This window comes from Myripristis murdjan, chromosome 24, assembly GCF_902150065.1.
Source record: "Myripristis murdjan chromosome 24, fMyrMur1.1, whole genome shotgun sequence".
NCBI lineage: Eukaryota > Metazoa > Chordata > Actinopteri > Holocentriformes > Holocentridae > Myripristis > Myripristis murdjan.
The window spans coordinates 12,263,000-12,283,224 of record NC_044003.1 but is presented as its reverse complement, the minus strand read 5'-3'; the positions used below and the strand labels follow the sequence as shown (position 1 = coordinate 12,283,224).

The following is a 20,225-nucleotide window of genomic DNA, read 5'->3' as shown; positions in this document are numbered from 1 at the left end:
CTTGTGCTTTTGATTTTCAATGCCTTCAAAATCACTGTGTTTACCAGACACAATAAATGTTAAGGGATGTTTCCTAATGGCAGTGCAGAAATATGAACAACTTACTGAGTGAGATTATGGACCCTGATTTTAACAGTACAGGGAGAACAGTTCATATACTAAAGACATGATTACACTTTAAACTAGTATTGATTTTTTTTTTTTGCTGATATCTGACATGCTGATATTTTCCAACTCTTTTAGTTGACTGCAGATACCAATATATGCACCAATTGCAGAGAACATCAAGTCTGTGTTGTAGTGGACTTAACATTATAATGGCTACTCTTACCATGATGGCTCACTTGCTGATGCAGACAAAAAAAAATGTTTTTCAAAATGTACACATTCACCGGGCAATATAAGGAAATAAGAAATTGAGATGGAGACTTTTTTTCTGTCTTCGGCAGTGTGAGTTGTTATAAGTTCTGGAGTTTTCACTCTTATCTCTGCTGAGTGTGTGTGTGTGTGTGTGTGTGTGTGTGTGTGTGTGTGTGTGTGTGTGTGTGTGTGTGTGTGTGTGTGTGTGTGTGAGTGAGTGAGTGAGTGAGTGAGACAGACTAGCAGGATGGGCCTCTCTTTGAAGAGTGTGTGAACTGCCGACTATGTCCCACTGCCTCCGTTCATTTGCTGTATATGAGTGTGTTTGTGTGTTACATACACACAGACAAATGTGCACACATACATACACCCTTATGCAGTTGCACATAGACACACATTCAGACACGCATACAATTGCACCAACAGACATACATGTGCTCAAATACAGAAACACACACATACAAATGCATATGTATGTATTTCTCTCTCTTCCTCTCTCCGTCTCCCCCCCACCCCCCCACCCCCCACCCCCCTCTCTCTCTCTCTCTCACACACACACACACACACATACACAGTTCCTTAAGGAGCCAACTCAGCTCCCAATGGTCCCTCTGGAGAGGTGAGGGGCCCCTCTCAATTCCAGCCAGCAGGCAAGCTTTTGAGACCTGCTGCCAAGGGAACATCATGTCTACTAAAAAGAGAGGGAGAGAGAGAGAGAGAAAGAGAGGGTGGAAAGAGAGTCTGAGTGAAAGTGTGCATGGATAAATGAGGTGGAGACCCATCAAAGCATTCCTTTTCTTCTCTTCTTCTCTTCTGGTATCCCCTTTCTTCTCCTCTGAGGCACCCCTCCCACCTCCTCTCTTCCCGCACACACACACACACACACACACACACACACACACACACACACACTTTACCTCCCTTTTTACTATGTTACCTCAAAGAATCCCTTTAGACTTAGCCAGTGATTTATCTCTGGTATAATGGCTCCCACTAGTCCTGTGTATCAGGTCTTAGATACACACTAAATGTGATTTGAACTGCTGGGTTATTTGTTATTGATTATGACAGGGACACACAGATTTACAAATAGTGTTGAGTATAATAGGTGAGAAAAGTAATTTGTTAATTCATCGCTGTTTTTAACACGGGAAAGTGACGCATGACTCCTCTGGGATCCTATTACAGTTATTGATCAAACTTACAGGTCATTATTTGTGTAACATGTCTTAGCCTTTTCAACTGTTTATTGATACAAGATTCCCCTTGTCTTATCCTGAATTGCAGTCTGTCAGCATGTCAGAACTATTACAGTGAATGAGGCAACAAAGTGATAAATACAATGCAGAGAGCCAGAATTTAATGATGTGGGTTCTTGAAAGATTAAAAGATTTTGTGTCTGTCATTGTTTAGGCTACTTCTCATTGCAATGTGTTCTCAGGTCCACAGTATTTATTTGCCAAATGAATGCAAGAAAGCCTAGCACAATTGTATTAGGGTACATGGCAAAAAGGAATATAATGAATAGTACTTTTTCCTCACGTAAGCAAGTAAGGGGTTAAGTAACACATGAACTTAAAGAAAGGTAATAAGTGATAATAAGTAATTTATTGTTGTTGTTTTTTTGTTTTTTTTTTGCAATAACCCCAACACCCCATATTAACACTTGCATGTAGACCAGTAAAAGCATGTCAAACCTATACACTTGTTTTTCTCTGTTAATACTTGGCTTCTAATGGTGAAACACAGTTTATAAAGCTCAACACGGCTGAATTAAAAATCAGTGTCTCTCTCTGTTTGCAGCATCACTCCCACTCCGCTGGGCGAAGGTAAAAGCACTGTGACCATCGGCCTAGTCCAAGCCCTGTCCGCCCACCTCAAGCTCAACTCCTTTGCTTGTCTCCGACAGCCCTCACAAGGACCCACATTCGGAGTCAAAGGTCAGCAATAGACACCTTGATCCTCATGCTAATTGTATGTGACATGGCCTGACACGGTCTGATAAGGTTTCAGTGAATGTATTGCTGAACTTTTCCCTGCCCTCAACCTCTCTCTGGATCTTGTTACAATGCAACACATTATTATATTGTAGATTATTGCATTACAATATAGAGATCTCTTATCATTGCATGTGTTTCAATCCAAAATGTGCTGTTTTGATGAACCAATAATTTTATATCCACTGCTCTGTATACCAAAAATATAGCTATCCTCTAAAATGTTGCTATTTCTCAAGAAAAGATCCTATCATGGACAAGAACTTAAGTAATATTCTGTAGAGATTTTTACTTTCATGCCAATAATCATTTTGTAAGAGCAGATGTCACAACCGTTTCAAATGGTGCAAATCTCATTTTGAAATGAAAGTCTTTAGTTTGTATCGCTTCCTCTTAAATATCTCTGGTGGTTATTGGACAAGGCCAGAAACAGAGGACCAAATCAGCAGTCAGGGATGTATCAAATAACTCTACGATGAGCTAGCTTTGTCAGCGTGAGGCTAGGATTTCATAGTCCGTTATGGTTTGTTATGAGGTGGAGCAGTTCACTCAGAGTCCACCTCTCAACATTCCTTCTCTGTGTGTCCCTGTCCTGTTGTCTCTCTTTGACTGTGGATTCTCTTCCCTGTGTCTAGGGGGAGCTGCAGGAGGGGGATATGCTCAGGTCATCCCCATGGAGGAGGTAAGATCCTCACTGCTGCCCCAGCTGGACGGGTGCTGGCTTCAAAGGCCTCAAAAGCAAGCAGAGAGCCACATAAACGTGTGCACATCAGCACACATGCACACATACAGCCCCTGGAGCTGTGGCATAACAGTATCTGTGACTAAAGGCGCTGTCGGTGATGAGAGGGAAGGCTGAGAGGGAAGGGGGGGAGAAAGACCATTCTCAAAGCCCCAGAGACAAAGCCTGTGATAAGGCAGCCTCTCCCTCTCACACCAAAACACCAGCTCTTTTCAAGTTTTTCCTTCTCCTCCTCCTCTCTCCCTCACCTCCCTCCCTCTTATTGCACTCCTGTTTTTTTTTCATGGGCTTTTAAACTAAAAAGGGGAGTGTTTTGTTTCTTTTCGGTTTAATGGCTCTTGCTAAACAGAAAGGTTATGTGTCATAATATTATGAAAGACCTAGGGGACAGAGTGAAAACCATGGGAGGATGACTTAATTTTTGGAAGTCAAATTTAATATGTGATGCCAGGTTTCTTGGTTGAAACCTCAGACCTCCACAGACATCCCACCCTGCCTTCTACAGGCATCACTGTCAGTGAGGCAGAATTTACAGGCTAATGGCTTACTTGTGGTCCTTTTCTGCTCAGTGGACACAGCAAAGCACGAACCCTGGAAGGGATAGGGATTTTATTCCTGCTGATGCCACCCAGACATGGAATGTATGCCTCCAAGTTACTACAATGATGTATAGCCCTTTTGTGTCTGTCTAATTCCCTTTCTCTCTGTTTTCCTGCTGTTGCATCTTGCCCTTTACCTCCCCTGCAGTTCAACCTCCATCTGACCGGGGATATTCATGCCATCACTGCAGCCAATAACCTGGTGGCAGCAGCCATCGATGCTAGGATGCTCCACGAGGCCACGCAATCAGACAAGGTGACAGTGTGATGATGCCACACAGTGCTTATTCGGTGCTGACATATCAGTTTGTATGCTGTAAAATTGATGTGTTGATCTCTGCTATTAACATTAAAATAACAATCCCAGTAGAAATTGTGACCGCAGTCAGCAGGCTTGATATGTGAGTCTCAGTATTTTAAAGAAGAAAATTGTTTCTGCACTTTTGGCACTTTTGGCTTGACTACTTTTAACAACAGTAACATCCTAAACTAAATTGTCAGTATTGTCTTTACAGCAATATTCTGATCATTAAGTGCAGAAAATAAAGTCAGGCCATGCATTTGTACATGGCAAAATGTTAAGCTCCATTTTTAGTGCCCTTCACAGGTAGTGAACCTCTGTATGGCAATAGACCACAATCTTTTTTTCATGGTGATATCACCATGGGTTCAGAAAGGCTTGAAAGACTTCCCAAAAAATTAATCATTAGTTAAGCCAAGCCACAGCACCCCTTTTTACTAGTCATTATGTGTGCAATCATTGACTTAGCATAATGAACCTCTGTTTTGTACCCCTCCAGGCTCTGTACAACAGACTGGTACCTTCAGTGAATGGAGTCAGGCGATTCTCACCAATCCAGATCGCCAGGCTACGTGTAAGCCAACCTGTGTTCCCTTCAATGCCTAACACCCCCCAGGGGATCTTCAGGGGAAAATTAAAGCTCAGCAGTAGATTCCAAATAGAAGTGGTGTTCATCGTCTGAAAGCTGAAACCATCAAGTTATTAGTCATAAATCTATTATAAACATTTTGGTTCGGCACCTATTTTATTATTTATTTATTTATTTGTTTAGTATGAGGGTCACAGCATTATGATGGAAGCAAATGATAGCCATAACCATGCTCAGTCATGTCTGATACATTTCATATCACTTGTTATATAGATATGGTGCAAAATTTAACCATTTTAACCTTGAGTATTAATAAAAATGGTCAAAAATCCCTCCAAAATACAACAGTAGGACACCAAGACCTGGAGGAACACCACAGAAAAAGTAATGCTTTGATTTGTTGTCAAAAACGTTTGACGTTTGTAGTCTAGTTTCATAGGATAGCAATACCTTCACCCTCGCCTTTAAACTGAGCCTGTTTTAGCCAGTGAAAGACAGTATGTTGACCAGGTCCACCGGCGGGCCATCGGAACAGTAAGGGGTTAAATCCACAGTGCCTCTCAGGGTCCTGAGAGTCATCAGCACTGCCTGTTATGAAAGTGACCACTAGGAGATCTCAGTGAGCCAGTCTCCTCTTTGCTTGTATGATGTGTCATCCTCTACCCACGACTGTCTCCACACACCCATTTGTTTATGCTTCAGGAACCTCATATCTGTTTCTTTGACTTGAGTGGGGCTATTTTATCGAGTGTTGAAGATAGAATGCCTAACGGTAAGTCATAACAAATAAAATACCACATGTTATGGATGTGGAAAGGAAGGGGAGTCTTTCATGCACCAGCACAGACCAACACTGAGCACTTGCACTCTCGAGTTGAGAAGTTCACAAGACTGTAAAATATTCATTGGTCTGAATGGAAGCACTGAGTGAGAGATAAGGTGGTGTGTGTGTTTATAAACAGTGCACTCAAAATGAACCTACTAAACCTGGCAGGGAGTTGATTGGTTGTATCATATATTGACATTTTGTGGTCACTTCTTATAACTGGTTGTTTGAGACTGTATGCCAACCACCACAACAAGAAAAGTACCATTGCTGGTAGAGAAAATGTGCAATTAAGGAAACGTTACACTTTTCTTTGTTTTTTCCCAAAAGGCACAAACAAATGCAAGTCCAGTGTTTGGAAAAACTGATCAAAATATACAGATACCATCAAATAAAGGACCAAAGCACTGAAATTATTTCAGTGCTATATCCTGCAGTAGTGTCATACCTGGGAGCAAAATGGAGACCGATGTGGCATTAAAGCTAAAAATGACCTTTGACCCTCTGTCTCTCTCTGTTTCCAGCGGTTAGGCATTGATAAAACTGACCCTGGATCTCTGATGCCCGAGGAGGTCAGCGCCTTCGTCCGCCTTGACCTTGACCCCTCCAAGGTCACCTGGCAGAGAGGTAACACTCACACTGAAAGATTTCTCTTTCCCTCATTGCTGATTTAACATCTGAGGCACAAAGAAAAAACTGAATACTTGAAGGACATTCCAGTTAGTTTCAGTATTAAAATGTCATAGTGTTTCCCTCAGCCCAAAGCCAGGAAGAAGAATTTGCCTGCCATATGTTCAGTAGGGTTCATATGTGCTTCATGGGCCAGTGCGTTGTTGAAGAATGTGGGTGTGGTTGGGTTGGGGATGGGTACCCCAGCAGACGCCGTGTTGTTTTTAAGCTGTCAGTGAGAACAGCCAGCCAGGGTGTTGCTATGACTGATGGGGTATTTACTCCAATGGCTCCAGAGGGCATATTTAACAGAGGGACCCTGGCGATTAAAAACAGATTTACCACCTAACTTTGTGTGTGTGTGTGGGTATGTGCTCCCATGCTTTGTGTGGTTTATGTGAGCATCTTATTCATGTATATTCTAAGAATTAGTCTGTTTTGATTTAAGCGTGAAAGCCCCATGCTCTTCCCTCTCTGTTTGCTACATCGATCCTGTGGTTGCCAGAGGTCCTGATGTGCTGTAATCACAGTTTAGCCACAAAATTACCAATCCTGCGCCAGAGTTATGAGGGAGTAGACCAACTCTAAGGAGAAAATCCCCACTCGCATAGGCACTTCAAGCATTTCAACACTTTCTCCCAATAAGATACAAAGATCACTCTTGTCAGTCATTGCTCTGTGTGTGATGTTTTGCTGTGTGTGTGTGTGTGTGTGTGTGTGTGTGTGTGTGTGTGTGTGCATGCAGTTCTATGTGTTTTTAATGTGTGGAAATTTTAAGGCTTTAAGGATATCAATCTTGTGTGTGTGAGTGTGTGTTATTGAGGTCATATGTTTGTGTCTGGCCTGCATCATTTGACTGTCATCATGGAAATGGAGGTGTTACGAGAAAGGGTGTTGATCATGGAAATGAATTGTTATGACTTCCCTGTTTTTCAGTTGTTGACACCAACGACCGTTTCTTGCGGAAGATCACAGTGGGACAGGCGAGCACTGAGAAAGGACAGATGAGAGAGGTGTGTAGTATATAAGTCACATTCATTCACTTCAGTTTCTCTGAATGTGTCACTCTATTACATTTTTGCCATTTTCAGCCATTGGCTTGATTTGTGTATTTTCCTTGATAAACAAAACATGATATTCTAAGTTGCATTAACCAATGGAATAATTTATAATGTATTCCATTGGTCATCATGACAAATATTTCTCAATCCAGTCATATTGAACATTGAGTGAGTTCATTGCATGGGCTTAGCAGATGGAAACTACTACTTAACCTATCTCAACCCATTAGTTATTCCCAGTCAGCTCTTTACAGCTGATTTAGGCATGGAATTAAATCCGCTGTTACCTCAAATGCTGTCAAACATGGGCATCAAATACTTGTGTTTTCAGGCACCCTTACAAGCCCACACATTAACTCACTCACTTTTTTTTTTCTTGCACTCACTCATGCTCACACACAGACACACTCCTCTCCATCCCCGTTTCGCCTGTCCATGTTCAAGCTCAGCATTTCACCCATATGTCAGTAGTAATGACAGCTAACTGAAACCCTGCAAATAAACACTTCACCTCAATGGGAAGCGAGTGGGCCTAAGTGAAAGCAAATGTTTAAAGAAGGAGAAAAATGACCCCTTACACACACACACACACACACACACACACACACACACACACACATACATATACACAAAGAGTCACACACCCCAGGAGCTGTCTCTGAGCTAGTTCTGCATATGCTTACATTTACTTCAATCCGTTCATCCATTCGGCTTCATCTCAATCTCTCTCTCCTCCTCTTTACTCCAGTGCGAGATACACTATAGTCCCTCGGGGAATTATCATTGGAAGTGGGAATAGAAATGCTGAGTTCCTCAGTGGACTGGTGTGGCTTGTATTTTTCTTTTTTGACATCAAATGAAGTCTCTGTTGGATTTCCGTGCTCTCCACTGTGCTAGCTTCCACTCCTTCTTTCTCTGTTTCTGTCACAACCAAACCAAGACAAACAGACCCTTTTCTCTGTTGTTCCGCCAAAGTCCCCCGTCTAAAACGAGGCCGTGTCCATGAAACACATGGCCCTCTAGAAATGATCCTCTCATCCCTACCTCGTTCCACATGTGTGTATACGTTGTGTATTCAGGAATGTGACATTTATGATTCACTGTTGGGTGTGTGTGTTCCTCGTCAGTGTACCATGTCTCTGTTTAAACACAAGTGGTGTCTGTTAGCGCCTCCAACTGTCACACTGTCTCTAGCACACACACCCACACACACACTCTCTTGTTCACCCTCTCTCACACGTGCACTGTCTTCATCTGTCTTTTCTTTGTTCACAGAATGTGATACTGATGACATGGTTGATTTTCAAGTGTAACAGCAGTAATGTTGTTATCAAATCTTGTCTGACAAATCAGTGGCATGTCATTTTATACATGTACTGTAAATTACAAAAAACATCATCACTCTATCAGCAGCACTTCTTCAGACCATTTGTGTAATTTTTTTCTAGTTGCAACTTTCACAACTTGAATCCTCATACCTTCATTGGAGACTTTCAGGCAATTCTGTCCCACAGTCCTCTTCCTGAATTCAGAAAGAACTTCTTGTCATTTCCCAAAATGCACCGTGGCGCTGTGACCAATGAAGAAAAACTTTGAATTTCTCACCCTGCCTGGTATGTAATGTGTGTAATTTTCCTTTTGCCTCACTCCAGACTGGATTCGACATCGCGGTGGCCAGCGAGATCATGGCCATCTTGGCTCTGGCAGACAGCCTGAGTGACATGAAGAACAGACTGGCACGCATGGTGGTGGGAACCAGCCGCTCTGGCCAGCCCGTCACCGCAGAGGACCTGGTGTGTGTTTCTGTGTGGCCTTTACATTCTCGGAGGGAGGGGGTTTTAAACCTGCCAGTCTCACATGGAGTTGGTTACGCAATTATCAGAACATTTCCCCATGCATTCCCCTCTGTAAGAACATGTCTTGAGTCATAGCATGGGAAGATGGAGCGATTTTTTTTTTTTTTTATCTTCTCAGTCCATATAATCTAGTTGTACTGTTGTGTTCATGGTAGCTTACAGTGTTATCCAATAAGGGATATCAAATTGCCGCCTCTTCTGTCTAGATGCATTTTTGCATTTATTTTGGATGTTTTCCCATATGTGAAGATTAGGTGTGTTTGCATGCGAGTGTCTGCATCTCAAGCTTGATTTTTGGAAGGGGTTTTCCATTAAACATGCTTTCATAGTGTGCTCATGGCATGCAGGAACTGGGAATTTAGACCAAATATGAAAAGATTACTGTTGAAGAACAGGTTGGACTGGCCATCATTATATTAATACAAATTTATATATTAATCATTTTAACAAAACAGGTGTGCCACAAGTGCCTTACAGTGTTGCTCTCATGCAGAGCAACAGAGGTTGCAAAAATACCCACAGCCCCACAACATAATCACTGAACAGGACAGGTCACGTGTCATGTTTGCATGTTGACATAGAATTATTAAGCAGTCTTTAATGAATGTTCAGTGATTTTTACTCATCCTGGGGGTTGTTCAGTGTGTTTATTGTACTTATCATGTCAGTTTCCTTATCTCTCCCCTCGCACATGCATACACCTAAAAAAGCGTTCAGAAATTGGCGTATGTATATGTACATGGCATAATAATCGGGTTTCTCCAGGAGAAATCTAGCTGCCTTATGCCAGTTTCTCTTAATCCCTTACCCCGATTATGTAAACCAGCTTTCTCATTACATGGCATTTTAGAAATCAGATAACTATCCGTACAAGGCGAATAACCCGATTACTGAACTGCATGTAAACACAGTGTGTCAAACTCCTGATTGCCCTTGTTCAATTTCTGGTGACTATGCTGTCCTCCCTGCTATTATCCTTGAGGCTTGCAGGTTGGAGACTTCCCAGTTCCCACTTGTCCCAAACACGATAATACAGCACTTCCACCTCCAAAACAACACACCTCATCTAGGTGTAACCTGCCATTAAAGACATTAAACAGCAGAGGGTTTTTACACCTCTCAGGGTTCAGCTGGATCTGGTTTCGTACAGATGACTGTGGCCTATGTTGTTTCAGAGCCGTGGAGGAGGATCCCCTATAAAGTTACATTAGTCTTTCTGATTAACCAGCATGTGAAAACATCACCGCCCTTCTGAGCCTTCCCAGATGGGAATATGGTGTATGACTGTGTGTGTATGTATGTATGTGGGTGTGACAAGATGGCTGACAGAGCATATTTTTTGGAGGAAGCATTAACAGTTACTCTTACACTGTATGTGATGGTAAGACATAAATAAGGGAGGGAGAACTGCAGATGGTCCTGGACTGCAGTGCTGTTTAGTATTTATGCTAGACATTTTGTCTTATGGGATCCATTAGTACAGTGGCTCTGGGTATTTTTGGGTTTGAAATTTGGAGGTCACCAACTTGGTGTCTGTCTGTATTAATAACCTGCTCTCACCCTCACCTCCTGCTGGCTTTCTCTCTCTTTCTCTGTCAGGGTGTTAGTGGAGCACTGGCGGTGTTAATGAAAGATGCCATCAAGCCGACACTCATGCAGACCCTTGAGGTGAGTCAGTCATTAAGTCGAGATCCTCAAGTCTATTTTTTCAGTTTGCTTGTTTTCCCCTCTGCAGTAAGATCTGTAGAGCAGAAACTTTAAGGTGCTGGTGGTATAGAAGTGAAGGCCTCTGCTCACTCAGATCCCTGAAATTTTCATTTCCAACTGAACTAAGTACAGTATGTTCTGATGAACATCTGCAAGGCCAAAGAGGTTGCCAATCCAGGGGGAAATTTCTTTCACCCAAACATGACCTTGACATCTCTGTACCTCGGCAGCCAGAGAAAGAGTGATTGAGGGAGAGCCTTTAAGGATGGATGATAAATGAAGCTTTTCCTCCCATGGCCTTATATCTAGCAGTTTAGCAGTATGCTGAGGGCAGGTGGAGCTCTCAGACAGGAGGCCATCAGAGAGCTCAGACACTGCAGAAACTGTCTTAAAGAATCAGTCGAGTTTGGGTGTGACAGCCCATACCTAATTGTAAGTCTGCCTCCAACAACATCTGGCTTTCATTTCGCTTTTGAGACATGACTGCAAGGACAGATCCATATGTAGACATGCAGGCAGACATACAGTATTTGCACATATGTGTACGTGCAGCCACACACACACACAAACACACATGTGACCCGTACGAAAGGGAAACACCCAACCCCAAAGGTGATGGATGGAAGAATGGGAGAGTAGGTAGGGATCTACGTTGGTGGATTGATTAACCTGATAACAAACTGCACATCTGGTCTTGGTCTTGCTTTTCCTAATAGAGCAACAGCAAAGGGAAGTTTTTTTTGGAGGATTGGTCCACTGGTCAAATTGAAGTCAGTATAGCTGACATAGTTGGGTGTATTTTATTCACTTCTTATGGAATACTATAAAACTAGCATTAATTGTGTCATTTCGTGTTAATTTTATTGTTAATTTTATTATATCTCTTACGAAATTGCCCAAGAGCTATTAAGGTTACTTACTACGTAGCTTTAGATATGCTACAAGACGTAATTTTTTCACTTCAAAGACAACGCTAGTCACCCACTATAACTCAGCATGGTTTGTTAGAAGTATTAGCACGGAGCCCCAAAGCAAATGATCTACTGAGGACACACGGATGATATTAATGTTTGCTTCACTTGACAGGTAAGTTGACCAGCAGGCCAGCTTCTCAAAAGTTCAGTGTTTTTTGCTTAATAGTGAGATAAGAAACTATGTTTCCCTTCACTGCCTTCTTGAAATGAAAACTTGTGCCCTATAACAGTAATGCAACTCAGCTTATTAGCTGATTGTGTCCCTGGACTCTTATGAAGGCAGAGCAGGCTTTCCCATGCACAGTATATTTGTACGGTGCACCCATACAGATTTGCCTCTACCCAAATATTTATTTATTAATTTTTTGCATCAAATTCAAACTAACATGTTTGTGAGTGTGAGCGTCCTGTAGCAACCTCTTCCACACATCAGACCGACCGCTTGTAGACCTCAAGTCCAGTCAGAAGTGACACAAACAAGCCAAGTTTGTAACGGGTGGCTACACTCTGGAGGCGCATGACCATGCAAGAACATGCGGTCGTGCAAAATGCCTGCCTGCCTGCTGCTCCAAATAAGTCTCCACCACTGCACACAGACTGATCCTATCAGACCTGTTGGAATAATTAAATAGTCTGAGCCTGAATGGGCCTGATAGGGTTCAAGTTAAAAATGACAAACTCGAGTAGCAACGCATATTCCAGTCTTGCATGTCAAATCTGTTCCAGGTAGCATAGCTAATATCTCAACGTGTTTTCAAAGTCATGAAAAAAAAAAAAATCAGATTTATCAGTTGAATGATCCCTATAATACTAAGTGTCCATTGCCCTTAGCAAGACAGCAGAGTTGCCAACATTAGCTAATTAACTATATGCCCTCTGTCAGGCGCTTTCAATGCTCAGAACACACCGTTGTCACTATAAGTGAGGACAGCTAATGAATTGAAAACTGATGTATTGAAAATACCTCCTGCTTCCCCACCCACCCCCGCCCCGACTGAACTGTCCGGCTGTGGGAAACAGTGCAGAGCGTGGGACTCTGTACGTCCAGGCTAAGGCATCTGTGTTATCTTTGATTTTAAGGCTCTCAGTAAGGGCCTGCCTCACTGAGAGTCTGAGACACTGATTGGGAGTAGGGTTACAGTTCAGGGTACGACTTGAATGTCTTTTTCTGTTGGGTTGATTTGAATCACTCAAACTGACTGACTGTCATGTTATAACTGTATATACTTTCTTATGACAGATTCTTCTTCTTTTTCCAGATTTGAGTTTTTTTTTTTATTGTTGTAGGGCTATTTTCTTTGGCTTGTTTCTTTCTTTTTTTTTTTTTCTTTTTTTTTGGTTTTTGAATGAAGGCTGATTACATGGCCATTGGGTACGGGAAACAAACACAGATTGACCCAGATTGCAGTGTTTCTGTGTGGAAGAGGAGATGGAGTGTTGCAGGCAGCAGAGATTTTGTTACTTTCTAAGGTTTTGGGAGGAAACATTGCAGTTCTGTTTTGCAAAGCCTTTTCCTGTGTGGTTTTCCTGTGATTCTGGCCGGGAGACTCATATCGGGACCCACCAGGCCTCAGGGCTCCATGAGAATTTTCCATCTAGCTGGACCCCCTGTGCCCTCTGTACCCTCTGTGCATGTGAGTGTGGTGTGTGTGTGTGTGTGTGTGTGTGTGTCTTTGTGAGCACCCACATAGGTGACTAAGGTTTGTTTCTGGCCAGTGTGTGTGCGGTGTGGGTGTGTGCGTGATGTTTCATATGGGACAGTGTCTGGGGGCGTGATAGCACAGGAGGAAATGGGATAGTTGTGGAACCCGCTCCCTGTGTACGTGTCTGTTTAGCAGGCCTCAGTGTTGCAGTGTGTTTTCTGCACATCCTGTCCACGTACAGTTCCACAAACATCCTGCCTGGGGAGTGGCCGTAACCTATAACGTATGCAACCAGGCCTGTGACGCAAAGATCACAAGTTAGATTTCCTGGGCCGCATGAAAATCTTAGCTGTTAAAGTGAATGAGCACCAGTTATCCAGCTCTTACTAATGTGGTACCTTTACAATAGTCTGTAGCTCAGCCTTGCCTCATGGAGCTGTCTATTAACCAGCAGGGGTGTGTGTGTGTTTGTTTGCTAGTTAATGCCCATACAAGGTGAAATTTGACTAGTCTTGATATCTGATTTAATAGCACAGCAAAAACACCCACTCAGCACATACTTCTTGATTTTTAAAATCCTGAATAAACATTAAGAAGTAAACGGGAACTATTGCCCCTTTTCCACCAGTACCTACTCACCTCGACACGGTTTAGGTGGTTTTCCATTACAATTGAGTACCAGCTCATCGTGGGTGGAGTCGTCATAGCAAGGCGGTGCACCGTCCAGCTCCCTCTGGATTCTTTGGGCCGCCACCAAGCACAGAAAAGTCTCCACCTCTTCATTTGATCACGGTACCGGTTTCCGACTTTGCAAACTTCAGCGATGATCAATGCGCACGATCGCTGTTGCCATTTTTTTTTTTTTTTTTTTTTTTTTTTTAATGCCAGGTTTGGTTTTTCGTGCAGGAGTCGCTCTCATGTGTCATCGCTCCCCGTCCAATCAGTGGCCTGCACGGTGTTTACGTCACATTTCGGCTCGACTCAGCTCACTTGGAACCCCGGCTGAATAGGTCCCAAAATAGTATCTGCTACCAGGTACTACCACCTAATGGAAAAGCTCTCAAACCGAGTAGAGTCGAGCCAAGTAGGTACTAGTGGAAAAGGGCCATATGTGTTTCAAGTATTCAAACATATAGGCTACATTGGAATAAAACTAATTTGAAATTAGAGGAAAGCGTCCTGCAGTAATAGTAAAATATAATAAAATGATTATGTCCAGTGACTGCAACTTTAAATGAATCATTAACCTTTCTTTAACCAGGTAAATCATCGTGAATATTAAGTCAGAAAGAGAGCAGCAGAATTACTAATTACTAATTAATATTTGAAGGTTCAAATTCAGAAATAAGGTGCAAAAATAATTGCAGACAGTTACATTCCATGTCCTTCAAGGTTGATGCACATTCACCATGCGAGATCACAACGGTTGAATCACTACCCATCTTTTGTGGGAACTGAAGACTCATCTCTTCAGGATACACGCTGACCCCGCTGCATCCCACTCGCACTGGCCCATCATGCAAGGCCCCTCCCTTTTTCCTTAACAACTTAAAGGGAAAAAAAGTCTATGAGTGCTAGTTGATCCTACTGAGGGCTGATGAAGACTGTGATGGATGGCGTTGTTTGACTACAGTTAATAATGTAATGTGTTGTACTGGTGTTTTTGTAGAGCCTCAGGTAGAGAGGTGTGGTGATGACAGGCCAGTCAAGACATCTTCATAGATCTGTAGCTAATGACTGATGGCCTGCTCACACACACAAACACACACAGTTTCACACACAGACAGAAAGTACACCAGTAACTTTGTGTATTCCTGCACTGGCACATGGTGTACGAGTTGTCTCAGTCTCAGCTAATTTATTTAAAAATTATCTTCCCTACAAAACAGCATTACCCACGTTGGGTGACAGCTTTTCATTTGTGAATTTCCCTTGGGATGAATAAAGTATCTATCTATCTCTCTATCTATCCATTAAAGCATTATTAGTGGTCAGCTACAATTTGTTAATCTATTACATGATGTAGGTGTCTATAAATCATTGGTGTTGATCAGCTTCTGTATCAGTCCTTGGCAAATTTGCTATTTGTGCTATGCCTTTAACTTGCGAAAACTGCAGTTAAAAAAAAAAAAAAAAAAAGACAGCTGGTGTTATGGTGGGCTTAAAAAGAGGAAAGGATGCACATGAAGATAAACAATGAAATTATCTCCATCTTCCTGTTTTTCATCTGTTTGTCTCTCTTGAGTATTCATAATCCTCCTCTCTTATCCATCAAACGAAGAGGTGACACTCTCACCTTTGCATTCATTTCCTCTCTCATCAGCCTGGTGTGATGTATTGATTTCCTGAATCACTTATGGGGACCAGTGTCCAGGCCTGGAAACAGTGACAGATTCTAACTGGGCCAAGTTAAAGTGCAGAGGTTGCAAACACACATGGAAAGCCACCTAATATATGACGTATGTTGACTTTCCATTGGAATAGAGAAAAGTGTGTGATAGTGAGCTCATAGCAGTGCTGAAAGGATGTTTTCATTCGATAGTACCCGGGGTTTTGGTAGTATACCAAAGGTCCCTCTCTCCTTCTTCCTTTTACCTTTCCTCTTCCCTCCTCCATTAAAACTCCCCTTCTCTTCCTCTTTGACTATCTCTTTTCCATTTTTGTGTTTCCTGCAATTACATCTTGTTGTGATGTCATTGCCTTTTTAAACTACTAGTTTACATAGACAATGGGCAACCTTTGTCACAGCCTCGTTAAATGGTTGATTTATAGCTCGTGAGGCTATTTATGTAAGCCCAAGGAGAGGTGTATAAACAAAAGTTTAAAAACTCATAGAAGAACTTCCCATCCTTCCGTCTTCCTCTCAGCCTAGCCGTATTCACACGCAGTTTAACAATGGGTTCAGCTTTCTCCCGTTTTCTTTGTGCCTGTTTTTGCCATTACAGTGTCACTCCTAAAGTCTATGCTGAGAACGTCAGAAGAATTGTCCGCTTGAGGAGTTGACCTTTGCTTTTGGCAACTGCATTCTTTGACGTCTTGCCATGTTTAAACTGGATGGATGCTACAAAATTCCTTTAAAATTCAGAACAGAGGTTGCCATCTGCTGCTGGTGCCAGCAAACATTTCGGGATAGGTTTGCAAAGAGAGCCAACAGTAACTGAGTTTATCCAAATAATTGTTTCATCCTAGTTGTTAAAATGTTTTGATTGGAATAGCTCAGGCTGAAATCTGACGAAATCAAAACTTTAACCCAGTTGCCCTTTAGTATACCATTAATTCTGTCTTTGAAAATCAAGTTTAAAAAATTATCACTACTTTTTCACTTTTAGGGAACAAAAGTGATGTACTTACCTATAAACCAATGCATGTTACCTGTTGGCTTCTGGTTCTTGCGGATGACAGGGATATGTTGCAGTTTGTTTAGATGAGGTGGAGATGTCTTGTTTAACGTTTCTCTATTCAAGATGGACTTCCCTGCTGTATCTCAGATAGTCTGGAAGGCCCTGCAGCCTGAAAAGTTGTTTTTAATAAAGTTCTCTCTGTAAATGTAGAGTACAGCGGGCAGACGTTTTCGTATTTCATATGGTAATCGTGTACAAAAACATTGTAAATGTTAGGGCACTTTTCAACAGAAACAATTTCCTGCAGCCTGGCTGGGTACCAAGGAGAGAAACTTTCACTTGAAGAGATCATGTAGTGCGTGTCCAGCAATTGGAAAGTAATCCAGATCAGCAGGTGAGGATGCCTGGCCAGTAGTCGAGCTGGCGTGCCCCTTAGGTTCCTCTTAAATTATCCCCACTGTGAAGACAAACTCACAGCCTGCCAAAGTTCATCCTTTCACGGATATTTACCCTCACCCTTTGACTGAGAGATGTTGCAACTACAGAATGCGATTGAGGATGAAAAGACTACTTATGCCTTTTTCTTACTTTGCTGCGTGTTAAAGTGGGCTACAATGTTTTCTCAACTCCTTGTGCATGTTTCCGTGCCCCTCTGATTGTTGCAGGGTACGCCAGTGTTTGTCCATGCCGGGCCCTTCGCCAACATCGCCCATGGCAACTCTTCGGTGCTGGCAGACAAGTTGGCTTTGAAGCTGGTCGGACGGAACGGCTTTGTGGGTAAGAGTGCACAGTCCAGGAATACAAAGCGCACACACACAACCCAAGGCAGATGCACACACATACACCCTTTGGAGAAGACAACCAGATGTGCTTATGAACTGTGGAGTCTGGCAGTCCCACATGCGGAGCAATTCGAGGTGTAGGCTTTCTTAGCAGGGCGGAGTAAACTATAACTTACATCTTACTCCAGCCATGAACTTTAGCTCCCTTTCCTCCTGCCACAACCTTTAACCTACATTCACCGTAGCACTGCCTCTGGCTCTTCTCTACCTGCTTCTGGCTGTCAACTGTGCGGCCGGGCCTCCCAGTCATGCGTAACTTTCTAGGAACCCTGAAGACAGATTGCATAAAAAGAGGGAGAGGGGAAGGAAGCAGATCAATAATCCTACAAGCCTCTGGAATGCTTTAGAGTAAAGCGAGCTAATCCCATCAATGTCAGAGCACACCAAGTATTTCCATCTTTATCTTTGTCCATCCTGCTCTTCTCTTTTTTCTCCTCATTCACTTTGGCTGCTAAAAAGTTTTTGGAATGTGCATGCCCGTGTGTGTGTGTGCGTGCATGTGCGTGTGTGTTTTTGGAGGGCTTGTTTGGGCTTGTCAGGTGTTTTTAAATATGTGCAAATATCTCCGGCCCTATGTTTATGAGTGTGTGTGTGTGCATGTGTGTAGCAGAGAGCATTTGAAGGTGTTTTACACACACCACATGCACACGGTGTCACAAATGTGCAGGCAGCATGTGCTAAGAATTGAATTTCACAACACTGGAAAGAAGAACTAGGGAAGCGCGTACATGATTATGCGTGTATGTGTGAGTTTATACCCACGCGTCTCCCATCTTACTTTCCATCTGTCCATCTCACGCCCTCCCGTGCCTGTCTGTGTGTTTGTTACCTGACTCTCAGGTATGTCAGGAACTCGACCTCCCTCCTCTTCCTCCATGGTTATGATTAGGCAGCTGGGATGCATGCCACCCCCCACTACATCTCTCACCCTCCATCCTTTTTACTCACCCCTTGACATACTTGAGTTTTTCCTTTTTTTTTTTTTTTTAATGGAACACCACTGGAAGATCTAGTACATGGTTCCTGCATGTCCTTAAAAAGTCTTTAAGTGTCTTAAGCTGATTTAAAAAAAATATATATATATATTTGGCTTTGAAAGTTGCAACATAAATATTTCATCTAATTTCATTAATCCATTCTTCTTCCCCCCCCCCAAATTTGTCAGGTTCTTCTGCATCAAAGTAAACATTTCAGATGATATAAAATGTCTAGGGCTGTTTTGTGGTTATAAGCCATGTCTTTTTGCAGTGTCTGACTACCAAAATGATCCCACCCAAAAACACAATTAAGTCCTGGGGGCAAATTGTGGGAGCACTTCCCCTCCTCTGCCTCCTCCTCCTCTGCAAAAGCAATTTTAAAAATGCCTCCTCTGCCATATAACATATTGTCATAGTCAGCAGCATGGCTGCACAATTAATCAAAGTGCAATATCCAAATCACAGCAGCTGCAATCTTTTGATAAATGTTAAATAGACATAAATAAAAACACAATGTTTTGGTGTGTGTGCGTGTGTGTGTGTGTGTGTGAGAGAGAGAGAGGGAGAGAGAGAGTAGAGAAGGCACAGGTCCAGAGGAGGCACAGTGAGCAAGTAAATATAAATATAAGATATTCACAGATTTGAAATTTCCAGATCAAAAACTCCCAAGTGAAACCTTAGTAAAACAGAAATGACGCCTCTCTCCTACCGTGCTAAGGTACACAATGAGCTACACTGAGCTCATGTTCGCCAAAATGAACCATCCTCCAAACAGGTTAATTAACACTGGTCTCTATGTACAGCCAGCTGTGAATTCTCAGACACGTCTAAAAGGTGCCGCACTGAAAACAAAAACACAAAAATATTAAATAATTTCACTCCTATACAGTGTGGTATCCCCAAAATCCCAGGCACCACCCCTCACCTAAACCATACAGAGTGTTTTCTGAAGGTGTGAATATTTCTGACACATACAATGTCTTGATGCATGCTTCATGTGTGAAAGGGTGACTCTGCCTAAAGGCCGAAACTGAGCTCATGCGTGAAAACAGCTTTACAGTCTCTTGAAGCTCATCTCCCGTGGCAGTGAGAGCTGTACGGACGTCTTTGAACGTAGTCGTGGCCAAGTTTCATCATTCTCATTATTAATGTGTTTTTATTAAGTCAAATTGGAATCTGGCTCTTTATTTAAAATGGTCAAGAATGCTCCTTTTTGGCTTTGGCGGTGGTGGGAGAGGGGTTGCTTCCAGCCACCCAGAGCACATTCCACATGCCAGATGTGCGGGATTCCTGTATCCTTAACAGTCTGGAGTGGAGTGGACTCAGATAACCCCCCGATACAGACTTGCTGTAAGATTTTCCACAGGGTTGAACTTAACCTAACAAGAGAAATTTAAAAATGAGGTTTTTAAAGAGGAGCAGTTTTTGTCAGTACAGGAACGGCAGCGCTCGTCTTGGTCCAAGGTCCCAGTTGTCTAAGCACTGTGAAGGTCAAAGTGAAGGAGTGTCTCTCTCGGATGAGCCTGTCTTCCAGAGCTTCTCAGAAACAGGGTTGTAGATACATGAAGACATGATGTCTGGAGCACACGGGTACACGTTTACAAAAACTTTATTAGTGCAAATAAAATCTTTGACAGTTTTTTTTCTCCAGTCAGTCAGTTATAGTTGGTTCATTTATTTATTCAAACAGCGATTTAAAAAAATAATGTTATTTGACATTAGTAAAGTAAATATGACATGG

General features: G+C 42.5%; 1 protein-coding gene across 2 annotated transcripts in view; it reads left to right on the top strand.

Moving 5' to 3' along the window:
- mthfd1l (methylenetetrahydrofolate dehydrogenase (NADP+ dependent) 1 like) overlaps window positions 1-20,225 on the top strand; it is a 54,797-nt gene that overhangs the window by 9,307 nt on the left and 25,265 nt on the right. Inside the window, exons 12-20 of one of the 2 annotated variants that reach the window (XM_030047650.1) lie at window positions 2,164-2,300; window positions 2,993-3,039; window positions 3,847-3,954; window positions 4,499-4,573; window positions 5,939-6,041; window positions 7,020-7,096; window positions 8,797-8,937; window positions 10,600-10,668; window positions 17,331-17,442. In XM_030047650.1, coding sequence (XP_029903510.1) covers window positions 2,164-2,300; window positions 2,993-3,039; window positions 3,847-3,954; window positions 4,499-4,573; window positions 5,939-6,041; window positions 7,020-7,096; window positions 8,797-8,937; window positions 10,600-10,668; window positions 17,331-17,442 — 869 coding nt within the window. Of the gene's footprint in view, window positions 1-2,163; window positions 2,301-2,992; window positions 3,040-3,846; window positions 3,955-4,498; window positions 4,574-5,290; window positions 5,361-5,938; window positions 6,042-7,019; window positions 7,097-8,796; window positions 8,938-10,599; window positions 10,669-17,330; window positions 17,443-20,225 lie in introns of those variants that run through there. The other variant, XM_030047651.1, reaches the window with a different exon arrangement.